Source organism: Podarcis bocagei, assembly GCF_964188305.1.
Source record: "Podarcis bocagei genome assembly, chromosome: 3".
Classification (NCBI taxonomy): domain Eukaryota; kingdom Metazoa; phylum Chordata; class Lepidosauria; order Squamata; family Lacertidae; genus Podarcis; species Podarcis bocagei.
In genome coordinates, this window is record NC_138127.1 from 49,953,096 (window position 1) to 49,966,092 (window position 12,997).

The 12,997-nt window shown below is 43.7% G+C and overlaps 1 protein-coding gene across 3 annotated transcripts in view; it reads left to right on the forward strand.

Moving 5' to 3' along the window:
* The first annotated feature begins 4 nt into the window (after positions 1 to 4).
* The window catches only part of LOC308582803 (utrophin-like), a 134,241-nt gene continuing 121,248 nt past the window's right edge, over positions 5 to 12,997 (forward strand). Inside the window, exons 1-2 of one of the 3 annotated variants that reach the window (XM_081186266.1) lie at positions 5 to 310; positions 3,125 to 3,286. In XM_081186266.1, coding sequence (XP_081042392.1) covers positions 3,214 to 3,286 — 73 coding nt within the window. In that variant the 5' untranslated portion in view covers positions 5 to 310; positions 3,125 to 3,213. Of the gene's footprint in view, positions 311 to 390; positions 568 to 3,124; positions 3,287 to 12,997 lie in introns of those variants that run through there. The other 2 variants (XM_081186267.1, XM_081186268.1) reach the window with 2 other exon arrangements.

Consider the following 12,997-nt stretch of genomic DNA (forward strand, 5'->3'; position numbering starts at 1 on the left):
GGCGGTGGTGGGAGAGGCTCTTCCTCCTCGCCCGGCAGCCTCAAGGAGCGGAGCGAGAGGCAGCCTCGGGGCGCGGAGCGAGCAGTTGGGACGCCGAAACTTTCTTTTGGTCCGAGGGGGTTTTGTTTAGTTTTGCTTTAGCAACTTCTTCAGGCTGTCGGCGCTGGGTTTCATTTTACTTTTGTCCCTCTGAGAGGGAGAGAAAGCAGCAGCCCTGCGCGGAATGGAGCCTGTGATTTGACTTGGCCGGGGCAGCAGCGGATCTGGCCGGCGCTTCTCTCCTCCTCCTCCTCCTGCTTCTTTCCAGCAGGTAAGCTGGTGAATAATTGACGACGCCGAAGAGCGTAATGCGATTCCGCGCAGGGGAGGACAAAAGGGCAGCAGCCCAAGAAGCGCTCTCTCGCTCTCTTTCGTCTCCCCCCGTGAGCCTGGTGGATTGGAGACCACAGACAAGAGTTTCCAAGCCTGGTGTGGGGTTGCAGTTCTTCTCAGGAAACGAGCAGTCAGCTGGGGACAAAACTCTGCAAAGAAGCTGGATGCACGTGGGGATTGGAGTCTGACTCGTAGGTCGTAGCAAAGCCCCTTCTCTCTCTCTCTCCACCACCCCTTATGGGAAACGAAGAGGATCACCCAATTCCTTGGTGCTCCTCCTGCTTTTCTTACGCCACACGTGGCATCAATGCACTCACCAATCTATTTCCAGAAGAAAAGAGTAGCACTTGAAAAAGAGTTGGGAAATTCGTCGTGTGCCATAGGCTTTGGAGGCGGAGAGGCCGCTTCATCGGATAACTTCTTTGGAATGGGTTGATAATATAGGAAAGCCTTCCATTCGATTTGGAGCGTGGGTCTGGGTGCCCAGCTAGATTGTCAGTGGTAGGATGCTTGAAATGCAAGGAGGCTTTAATTGCTGAAAGTATGCGCCACTGTCTTTAACCGCTTTTGCCTCCTCCTTCCCAAAAGAGCAGGTACAGGTTTAAAAGCTCTGCAAAATGGTCGCTTGTCTCGCTCACCTTTGGAGTTCTAGGGGCACTCAAAGCTTCTATGAAACACAAATTTCTCATTAGCTTTTCGGAGATACGAATCTCACTACCTGCATGCATTTTGTGGAAAGGGAATCAAAGGAGGCTTAGGCTAGAGTTAATTCTTTTCCTGCGAAGAAGTGCTAGTGGGTTTGATGGCCCTGGTTGTGCCCACCTATGCATGGAGGCATTGGTGGGTAAAATGAGTAGAGGAAACCACCTGTTGCTTCCACTTGAGGTGGAAGGCAGCTGCCACCTTCTTCCTTATCTGCCTTACATTCCCTCCAGACACATATGTAGTAAGGCAGCCCTGTTCAGGGAAGTTTTTAACGTGTGATATTTTATTGTATTTTTGGTTTTTATGGAAGCCGCCCAGAGTGGCTGGGGGGGCCCAGCCAGATGGGCGGGGTATAAATAATAAATTATTATTATTATTATTAGCTTGTGGAATAGTCACTGGTTATTTTAAGGCAGGAGAACAGTGACCTCACTTCTGTTGTTGTTGTTTTTAACTTACTTGGATTTGTTTCTAATTAAAAAAAAACCTTGCTTGCTTTGCTTCGAAGCAGAATGTGATGAGAGCAGGCGTTGGCTGTCCTGCTTCAGGCAAGCTCAGGGTTCTACAGAAAGGGCTGAATTGGGCTGGCCGTTTCCCTTGAGATTAATGTGTGCAATATCTGGAAAGATGTGTGGACTTGGCATACGAGCAGATTCTGAGGCAAGGGATCTAGAATATTTTCTGGGCAGAAGTCATTGTAGCAAAAGTACCTTTGAAAGGCAACTAGAATATGAGCTGATTATGTATGCTGCGGTTGCTTATGTGTGCATATAGTGTGTGTGGACAGCTGGGAAGGGCTGAGAGTTTGGGCTGGATGGAATCCAAACTCATTCTACGTGTGAAACTTGACTTTGACAGTTGTACCTGGCAATTCAAGCAGTCACATGTTGAGTGAAAGTCTGAGCAGATTTCCTCATCTCAAGACTCATGACATAATTTGGTCTCTTTCCTTTCCCCCAATAGACTCATGGAGTGATACTGTTGGAAAGCTGAAGTCCATATCCTCTTTTTATCTTATTGCTTGCATGATGGCCTACAGCAAATTCCATCTCTCAGCTCCATTGAACCTTAGAAGGTGGCTGTAATACAAATAAAATGATATATTGTAAACAATTCTAAGCCCTTGGGGAATGGTGGGAAAATGTATTAATAGTGCATTGAGGCTTTAGTAGATTATCATTATCTCCTTTTTTGTAGGAAATAAAAGTTAGAAAATAGACAGGGTTCAAGTTGAGAGACTTCATTGTCTTCCACCTAAAATGTTATATGGCTAAACTATATAAGAGGCAAATAACTCTTCCTCCTCCCTGTAGCTTTCGGAGAGCTAACCAGTCTCATCCAGGCAGGCTTTGGAACAGCTGGAAAACTGTTTCCTTCCACATAAATAAGGAAGTCAACCCAGCCACTCCCAAGCTGTGTTCTAGTCTGTGGGCCAGGATTTCTTTAAAGTGGCAGGCGGTGATGAGAATTGTGCTCTTATAAAGTGTAAGGATGCAATCCTATACACATTTACCTGAAGCAAAGTCCCACTAAATTCAGAAGGACTTGTGAGTAAACATATACAGGATTGAATTGCATTTGATTGTGTATGGAATAAATCTGTAAGTAACCTTATAACATAGGCTAATTGGATTTTGAGTGTGACTTACTAGATATTGCTTGACCTTTGCCCATACACACACACTGTCATGGATACTAAGTTTAAAAAGCACTCTGAAAGCACAGCATGGTACCATGTAATTAAGTGGGTAGTACTGAAAAGCTCGAGTTCTAGAATTTGTCAGCAGCCTCCTTAGGTCTTCCTTTTTTATCCTCTCCTGGAGTCTATCCTCCCATAGACTCTGATTACAGAGTAAATTGACCTTCAGGTATCTGTAAGATAAGGAACTAGTCCAAGGCTTAAAAGGAGCAGTGGAAAATGAGGATTTTTAATTACACAGTTTTAAAAATGAGGAGGCATGGATTGAAATAGTTGCAGCAATACCTATAAAGTCCTGCTTGAGAAGAACTATTTACATGTATTTATTTGAGTGTGTTTATGTTTCAGGTATTCAAAAGCAGGCTGGAGTGTGAGCAGTGTGGACAAAGATTTTAAATAATTCTACTCAGGAATTCTGAAGCTGGGGCGGAAAAAGGATGGCCAAGGTTTTGGATGAAGGACTAGATGGAGGGCGCAATGAGTTTAGCAACATCATTAAATCCCGATCTGGTGAGTTTCAAGCAAAAGTTTCCAGTCCTTTTTCTTGAGAATGCTTCATGGTAAAAACAAACAAGTGCCATTTACTTGTCATAAACAGAAGAGCTGAACTTCATGTTATGCACAAATGCATGTAGTGGTAGCCTGATGGCCCTTTTTGAAACAGGAAAAACCTGTTCAGGGAGCCTGCAGTTGGGAGTACTAGAGAAACAGCACTGCAGGAGAGAGGTGTTTTAACCATTTCTCGGCCCTTAAATGCCCCAGCACCTGCCCCTGAACCACGGGGTATTCAGATGCCTGTTCATCTTGTTTACTGTCACCTTCTCCAAAGCAGGCTACTTATTTGCAATATGGTACAATCAGTGGCTTTGCTACTGAAGTGCCATAACCTTCAATAACCCACCCAAACTGGCACTTCTTTTGTTAAAAGTACTCTCTGGCTACAATTATGCCACTTGTGTGTAAATGTAATTTGGTCCTCTAATTCAAACACCTGATGTGTCTGTCTGTCAAAGCATTGTTCTGTATGCTGGATTCCTGGTTCTACTTGAAAAGACTCTTGACGCAGCCATCATGAAATAAGAGTAATTATAGGCTTCTGTTTTTCTGCAGAGCTAATCATGTCTGTTTTTTTAGGACCCAATTACATTAGGCTTTATTAAGTCTTGTTTGGGCCACTTGTTTGCGGCTTAGAAAACTTACTGTGCACACTGCAAAATGCCTTTTAAAATATTTGTGAGGTTGAAGGTAGTACGTGTCTCTTCGGGAGTTCCCTCAGGTTCTAATTTAATGCCTTAGCATAAAACCAGAATTGCAGGACTGGTCAGGGCAGGGGGGGAAATGTTTTGCACACTTGGGAATGTTTTTTCTTCTCTGTGCAGTCTTGGACTGTATCTTTCATGTGGACAGGGTGTGATTGCACATACTTTGAAAGAGCCCATTTGAAATTCTGTACTTCCTCCTGTCTACTGCATCCATATATCTCTTGCCATGCACAAGTTATTTAGGCACTGCACACTTTTCAGAATGGGCCATAGGGCCGTCTTTAGCATATGCGCCGCCGGGGTGCAAAGATCCACCCAGCGCCCCCAAATTCAGTTTAGCTCCCAAATTAACTTTTATTATGCCTTCTGTCACTATTATAATTTGAAAAATAGTGCTCATGCCTGTGCGGTTCCAAAAGGAGGTTTTGTGTGTGTGTTTTGTTTAAAACCAGCTTTTTAAAAGAAGACAAAGAACGCATTGGGAGTCAGTGTAAAGACTCCATGCATGCGCTTACGGTCATAGGGAGGTGTCTGAAAGATGAGACGGGCGGGCATTATGCGCATGCGTGGGAGAGCCATCTCGGGCAGCCTTTCATTGGGAGAGTAACCTTATTTCTAGAGGAACTGGGAGGACCCTTGCGAGTGTGCATATACGAGTTCTTCTTCCGGAGCCTGTGCACGCTCCTGTCACTAGATAGGCACATTCTCTTTCTGTCTGTCTGTCTCTCCCTCTTTCTTGTCACTTGCCCTCCTCCCAGCTTTGGTGAGTGAGACTTTCCAGAGACTTCTCCCTGCTCTCCCTCCTGGCGCCCCCCAGAATTTGGTGCCCGGGTGCCCCGCACCCCTTGCACCCCTGGGTAAAGACGGCCCTGATGGGCCACAATGGCACCTTGTCAGTTCAATTGTTGAAGAATGAGAGCATTTCTCCCACTGCCCCCAGTCAGCTCACTTTCAAATACACATATATGTGGTTTGACTTATCACACAATTGGCTGGGTATAGGAAGCAATTCTGTGATCACTATTTTGGGTCAGATCTGAACCAGGGCTTGTTATGCTCCCAGTAAACCATGTCTAGTAAATCAAGAACAAACCTATAGATCTCAGTTTGCCAGGAGCGAACCAAACTACAATTCCAGGTTTTGATATAATATGAAGTTAGGGATCATGGTTTGTTTATGTGCAGCGTGAAAGAGCCCCCTTAGTAGCATTCAAGGTATGGTAAACTCTGAGATTGGCAGGTATTTGTTAGGTTTTTAACTTCTGAAAATAATTTTATTTGGAGATATGCTATATGTGCATATTTAAAGATTTATCAGCATACTTCATTTTTTTGTAATTCCTGAATTAAAAATACAAGCTTTAACTCTTGAACTTTTGTAATGTTAATTAAATTAGGTATATAAGCTCTATACCAGGAATGGATAGGTGTTGCTATACTCCAGCTTCCATCATTCTTGACCATTGGCCATATTCCTGTGGTTGATGGGTGTTGGGATCCCCGTCAGAAGTGGAGGGCCAAAGGTTCTCCATTCCTGCTGTATAGGGAGGGATTATTTCTGAGTAAACATGCATAGAATTGCACTGTGCTGTTGAGCTGACCTAAACAGAAAGCCAGCTACAGAAATCATCGGAATTAGGCCTGCCTCTTGTATTTACCTTTTGCGAATTTTCCTGAATCTTAGTTATTTATTACTCTGCATACCTGAGATAGGAGCAGAATCTGGGAGAGGGATTTCTCAATGAAAAGGGTGCAGTTCTTCAAAATACACTAGTCAACAAATTAAAGACTTGTTGTCAGGACTGGCATTTGTGCTTTTCATCTTAATTGCTCCATAAAGGGAAAAGTGCTAAAGGGAAGGAATACTTGTGCTAGTCCTCAAATGGAGTATTCCTAAAGTGAAATAACTCTGTTCTGTAATGGATAATGCAGAATAAAAGGTATTATTATACTATGATTTGTATTTTGATAATGATCTCTATTTCATTTGGGTGATATTCAACCAATCATACTCTACATAGACACTTTTAAATCAATGGTCTTAAGTTACTTGCCCATTGATTTTAATGGGTCTTTTCTATGTGTGACAAATGTTGGATTTTGCCTTCTGTCAGTTGTATGTTATGTACAAATGATCTAATAAAAATAGTTGCTTGCCCTGGTGCAGAGGGATAAATATGTTTAAAAGTCTTTTGAATATAGTTGTACACTTTCCCTTTCGTGAAGCTACATTATATTTTAAAGGAGAAAAATTGTTTATCTTTATTTTAAACAAGCACACTAAATTAAGATGTTGCTTTGGATACCAAGAATGTTTTCATAACTTCAAGGCCCCAAAGCCAGCAATATAATCCAATAGTTTATTTTGTTTTTCCTGCTGGAATGCCAGAATTTTAGCTAGAGTGCAGTGCAGAAAGAATTCAACTAAAATATGTTACAGGTGGGAGTATTGTTTACTCTTAAAATTCTGAACAGTGACTTCTATTTCTAATCGCATTTATTTTCAACTCATGGTGCTAATAATCAATAATCTTCTTTAGGTAAAATTAGTAGCAGATTACTAGCAGATTACACAACTCTTTCATTTGATGTTCAGTTGATGTTGACATTACTTTATCCTAGATAACTAATGCTAATGTTTGGAATTCCCATGTCATAGGAGGTGTCTTGTTTGACCTTGGCTCCATAACCTTCCCAGCCATAATCTATTGTTTCTTCCATAGAAGTCACTCAGTGGGGGCCATTATTTTGCATCTGGCAAGGTCAATGGGTTGCAGTTGCAGCATGCAATTCACTTATGTAGGGAAAAGTAAAGCTGTGCTGTATGTCAGGCGTTCACAACAAAGCTGCAGGGCCCTGTTTCTCATGTTGGCTCACTAGAAGTCTCTAGGAAGTCCACAAGCAGGGCATGGACAATAGTTCTCCTACACTATTGTACCCAGCAGGCTGTGTCTGAACCTGGAGGTCCCATTTAAATATCATGGCTAATAACACTTTGTTCTTTGCAAATTTTGTTAAGCCCCCTTTAAAGCCATGTAAGCCAGTGGCCATCACCACATCTTGTGCCAGTGAATTCCATAAGTGTTGCATTCTGTGAAAAAGTACTTCATCTAAATCTATTGTTCTGAATATATTGCTAGTCAATTTCATTGGGTGAGCCCAAGTTTTCGTATTATTGGAGAAGGACAAAAAGTTATTTCTAATCATGCTGTAACATGGTTGAGAGTTGTGTTCAACTCTTTCATTTTTTCTCTTGTTTCATAACTTCACCATCACCACTTCCTAATATACAGGAGATATATATGCGTGTGTGTGTCTGTGTGTGTATATGTAGGAGTGCCTGGCGTGCTCTGGTCCATGGGGTCATGAAGAGTCGGACACGACTAAACGACTAAACAACAACATATATATATATATATATATATATGCAGGTTTTGGTGTCTTCGGGTGTCTTCCCGTGTAAGAGTTGGGGTGTCTAGGCGACGTTTCGACGAGGTCTCACTCGTCATCTTCAGGCTGGTGCTTTCGGCTTCTTGTTACTGGAACAGAGCAGGATCTCAGTGTTTGAGTTCCTATAAATACTGTTGAGGGGGTGTGGTGTATAGCCTCCAACGTTCTGGGCAGAGAGGAAGTTCCCAGGTTAGTGTGCCTTTTCTTCTTTTGTTCATTAATTACTTGAGGGATATCTTGAGTGATTTCTTGAGTGATATTCTGAGTACCACTTAGGAGGGTCATTAGGTGTGGATTAGTTGCTAACGCTTTCGTGTCTTGACCTCTTGAGCTTGTGAAGAGTTTTTCTGAGAAGATGGCTGTACTGCAAATAGTTGTGCTCTGGCTTGGCTTCGTGTATAGGGGCGAGCTGTAGTTTTGTGCCCTGTGCCAGCCAGATCTGTGTAGGGATTGCAGGGGGGTGCAGCATCCGGAGGTGCCACTATGGTTTGGCTACTGGATGGTGTCTGTAATTTATCTGTGGAGAGGGTCTGGGTTTGGGTCTGGTGTGGTTGATTGGAGATGGCGTTCTGTGTGCCTCTGGTTCTGGTGTCGGTTTTTGTGGGGAGGGCTAATTTCCAGATGTCTGGCAGGCGGGACGTGTCGTCACGCTTGTTCATGTTGTGAGGGTGTTTCTCTATCTCGATGGCTTCCATGATTATTCTCTTGTGGTGATGTTCCATGTTAAAGAGCAATTTGGAATCTGCAAAATTAATTTCGTGTCCTGTTTCTTTCATGTGTTGGTAAAGAGAGGAAGTTTTTTCTTCTTTTTTGACGGCATTCTTGTGTTCTGCGATACGTGCATTTATTCGTCTGTTTGTTTGTCCAATGTACGTGGCTGGGCAGACTTTGCAGGGTATTTCATAGACCCCTTGGTTTTCTAGCTGGATTTTATCTTTGGGGTTTCTGAGGATATTGGCTATTTTTTGGTTGGTGCAAAAGGCTGTTTTGATATTGTGTTTATGGAGGATTTTGCTAATTTTATCTGTAGTGCCCTTGATATAAGGAAGGAGGGCCATGCCATTGTTTTCTTCTGTGTCTTGGTTTTTGGGGGGTGTTTCTTTTTGGATTAGCTTCGTAACCCTGTTTTGCTGGTATCCGTTGGCGATTAACACATTTGAGAGATTCTGTAACTCAGTTGTCAAGTGGTCTTTGTCAGCCAGGCGTTTGGTTCTGGAGATGAGAGTCTTGGCTACGGAGTTTATTTGTGCAGGGTGGTGGTGTGATTGTGCATGTAAGTAGCGGTTGGTGTGTGTTTTTTTCCGGTAGATAGTGTGTCCTAGGGAGCCATCAGGGTTTTTGTAGATTAGGACGTCAAGGAAGGGAAGTTGGTTGTTGGCTTCTATTTCCATAGTGAATTGTATTTTGGGGTGTAGGCTGTTGAGATGTGTGAGGAAGCTATCTAGTTTTTCCTTCCCGTGTGGCCAAATTACAAAGGTGTCGTCAACATATCTGAGCCAAAGTTTGGGTTTGTGTTCTGACTTGTCTAAAGCATTGGTTTCAAAGTGTTCCATGTACAGATTTGCGATGACCGGAGAGAGGGGTGATCCCATAGGTGCTCCTTCTATCTGTTTGTATCTTTGTCCATTGTGGATGAAGTACGTGTTGGTTAGGCAGTGGTTGGTCAGGTCCAGGATGTATTCGGGGGGATTGTATTTGTTTTGAATGGCTGTCAAGGCTTCATTAATGGGCACTTGTGTGAAGAGAGATACAACATCGAAGCTCACAAGTAGGTCATCGGGATGTAGGTTTTGCTTCTTTATTGTTTCTGTGAACTGGAAGGAGTTTGTAACGTGTGAAGCGATAGATTCTGCATAGGGCTGAAGTTGCTTAGCGAGAAATTTAGCGAGATTTTGTAGAGGTGAGCCTATGGAGCTGACTATTGGTCTGAGTGGTGTTCCTTCTTTGTGTATCTTGGGGAGACCGTAGAGTTCATTGAGTGATATTCTGAGTACTGCACCAACCAAAAAATAGCCAATATCCTCAGAAACCCCAAAGATAAAATCCAGCTAGAAAACCAAGGGGTCTATGAAATACCCTGCAAAGTCTGCCCAGCCACGTACATTGGACAAACAAACAGACGAATAAATGCACGTATCGCAGAACACAAGAATGCCGTCAAAAAAGAAGAAAAAACTTCCTCTCTTTACCAACACATGAAAGAAACAGGACACGAAATTAATTTTGCAGATTCCAAATTGCTCTTTAACATGGAACATCACCACAAGAGAATAATCATGGAAGCCATCGAGATAGAGAAACACCCTCACAACATGAACAAGCGTGACGACACGTCCCGCCTGCCAGACATCTGGAAATTAGCCCTCCCCACAAAAACCGACACCAGAACCAGAGGCACACAGAACGCCATCTCCAATCAACCACACCAGACCCAAACCCAGACCCTCTCCACAGATAAATTACAGACACCATCCAGTAGCCAAACCATAGTGGCACCTCCGGATGCTGCACCCCCCTGCAATCCCTACACAGATCTGGCTGGCACAGGGCACAAAACTACAGCTCGCCCCTATACACGAAGCCAAGCCAGAGCACAACTATTTGCAGTACAGCCATCTTCTCAGAAAAACTCTTCACAAGCTCAAGAGGTCAAGACACGAAAGCGTTAGCAACTAATCCACACCTAATGACCCTCCTAAGTGGTACTCAGAATATCACTCAAGAAATCACTCAAGATATCCCTCAAGTAATTAATGAACAAAAGAAGAAAAGGCACACTAACCTGGGAACTTCCTCTCTGCCCAGAACGTTGGAGGCTATACACCACACCCCCTCAACAGTATTTATAGGAACTCAAACACTGAGATCCTGCTCTGTTCCAGTAACAAGAAGCCGAAAGCACCAGCCTGAAGATGACGAGTGAGACCTCGTCGAAACGTCGCCTAGACACCCCAACTCTTACACGGGAAGACACCCGAAGACACCAAAACCTGCATTCCTGTACCCGTGAAAATCTACGAAAGCATATATATTAGCCCTCCCCACAAAAACCGACACCAGAACCAGAGGCACACAGAACGCCATCTCCAATCAACCTCACCAGACCCAAACCCAGACCCTCTCCACAGATAAATTACAGACACCATCCAGTAGCCAAACCATAGTGGCACCTCCGGATGCTGCACCCCCCTGCAATCCCTACACAGATCTGGCTGGCACAGGGCACAAAACCACAGCTCGCCCCTATACACGAAGCCAAGCCAGAGCACAACTAAGTGCAGTACAGCCATCTTCTCAGAAAAAAACTCTTCACAAGCTCAAGAGGTCAAGACACGAAAGCTTTAGCAACTAATCCACACCTAATGACCCTCCTAAATGGTACTCAGTATATCACTCAAGAAATCTCTCAAGATATCCCTCAAGTAATTAATGAACAAAAGAAGAAAAGGCACACTAACCTGGGAACTTCCTCTCTGCCCAGAACGTTAGAGGCTATACACCACACCCCCTCAACAGTATTTATAGGAACTCAAACACTGAGATCCTGCTCTGTTCCAGTAACAAGAAGCCGAAAGCACCAGCCTGAAGATGACGAGTGAGACCTCGTCGAAACGTCGCCTAGACACCCCAACTCTTACACGGGAAGACACCCGAAGACAACAAAACCTGCATTCCTGTACCCGTGAAAATCTACGAAAGCAAATATCTCACCTCTACGGGGAGGAAACCTTCCAGCTGACAAGAACCTACGAGAAACTAGAAATCCGAAGAGCCACCATCTTATGTGATCTCTTGTTCCTACGCAACTGCCGAGACAACAACTTAATTCCCACATGCTTCCAACTTAAATTCCACTCTAAAACCCCAGCTACCGAAAGGATCCTGAAACGAACTGAACTATCCCTAATCAGAAACGAACTACATAGGAAAAGATACCTACTAAACCAAACCAACAAAGATCTACTCACTCTTCACCTCAAACTCTGTAACAAAATCCACCCTGCACTCTGGGACAAATGCAAACAACTAGCCGTTTGGAGAGCTGAAACTGAGTCCTCACATAAGACAGACACACACACCAACAAACTCCACAAACTAGAGAAACGCCAGAAGCCCAGCCACCCTCCACAACAACCCATGAAACAAACAGTACATAACATATCAGACAGGATCCTCACCTCAACTGAAACCAAAGTACTCTCCAAAGGTTTCAACTTTGCAGTCGCCCCGAGACGCATCCCCACGGAAAACATCATATGCGGAGTCGAAGCTAGCCTAACCAAAATCAACCCAGATGAAGCAAATAAAATCAGACTTGAAGTCACCAACATCCTCTGCTCCAGCAAACCACCCAGAAGCAATTTACACAAAGAAGAACAGAAAGCACTCACCAACCTGAGGAAAGACAACAACATAATCATTCTCCCAGCAGACAAAGGTAATGCCACTGTTGTGATGAACACATCGGACTACGAAGCAAAACTATCAAATCTACTCCAAGACCCTACCTACCAACCTATAAAAACAGATCCCACCACCTATCTGGAAAAAACCACCAAATCCAAAATAAAAGCCTCTCCTATCAGTGAAGAAATCCAGCTAAGAATCATCCCCAGAGAAAAATCATCCAGATGCCCCAAACTCTACGGTCTCCCCAAGATACACAAAGAAGGAACACCACTCAGACCAATAGTCAGCTCCATAGGCTCACCTCTACAAAATCTCGCTAAATTTCTCGCTAAGCAACTTCAGCCCTATGCAGAATCTATCGCTTCACACGTTACAAACTCCTTCCAGTTCATAGAAACAATAAAGAAGCAAAACCTACATCCCGATGACCTACTTGTGAGCTTCGATGTTGTATCTCTCTTCACACAAGTGCCCATTAATGAAGCCTTGACAGCCATTCAAAACAAATACAATCCCCCCGAATACATCCTGGACCTGACCAACCACTGCCTAACCAACACGTACTTCATCCACAATGGACAAAGATACAAACAGATAGAAGGAGCACCTATGGGATCACCCCTCTCACCGGTCATCGCAAATCTGTACATGGAACACTTTGAAACCAATGCTTTAGACAAGTCAGAACACAAACCCAAACTTTGGCTCAGATATGTTGACGACACCTTTGTAATTTGGCCACACGGGAAAGAAAAACTAGATAGCTTCCTCACACATCTCAACAGCCTACACCCCAAAATACAATTCACTATGGAAATAGAAGCCAACAACCAACTTCCCTTCCTTGACGTCCTAATCTACAAAAAACCTGATGGCTCCCTAGGACACACTATCTACCGGAAAAAAACACACACCAACCGCTACTTACATGCACAATCACACCACCACCCTGCACAAATAAACTCCGTAGCCAAGACTCTCATCTCCAGAACCAAACGCCTGGCTGACAAAGACCACTTGACAACTGAGTTACAGAATCTCTCAAATGTGTTAATCGCCAACGGATACCAGCAAAACAGGGTTACGAAACTAATCCAAA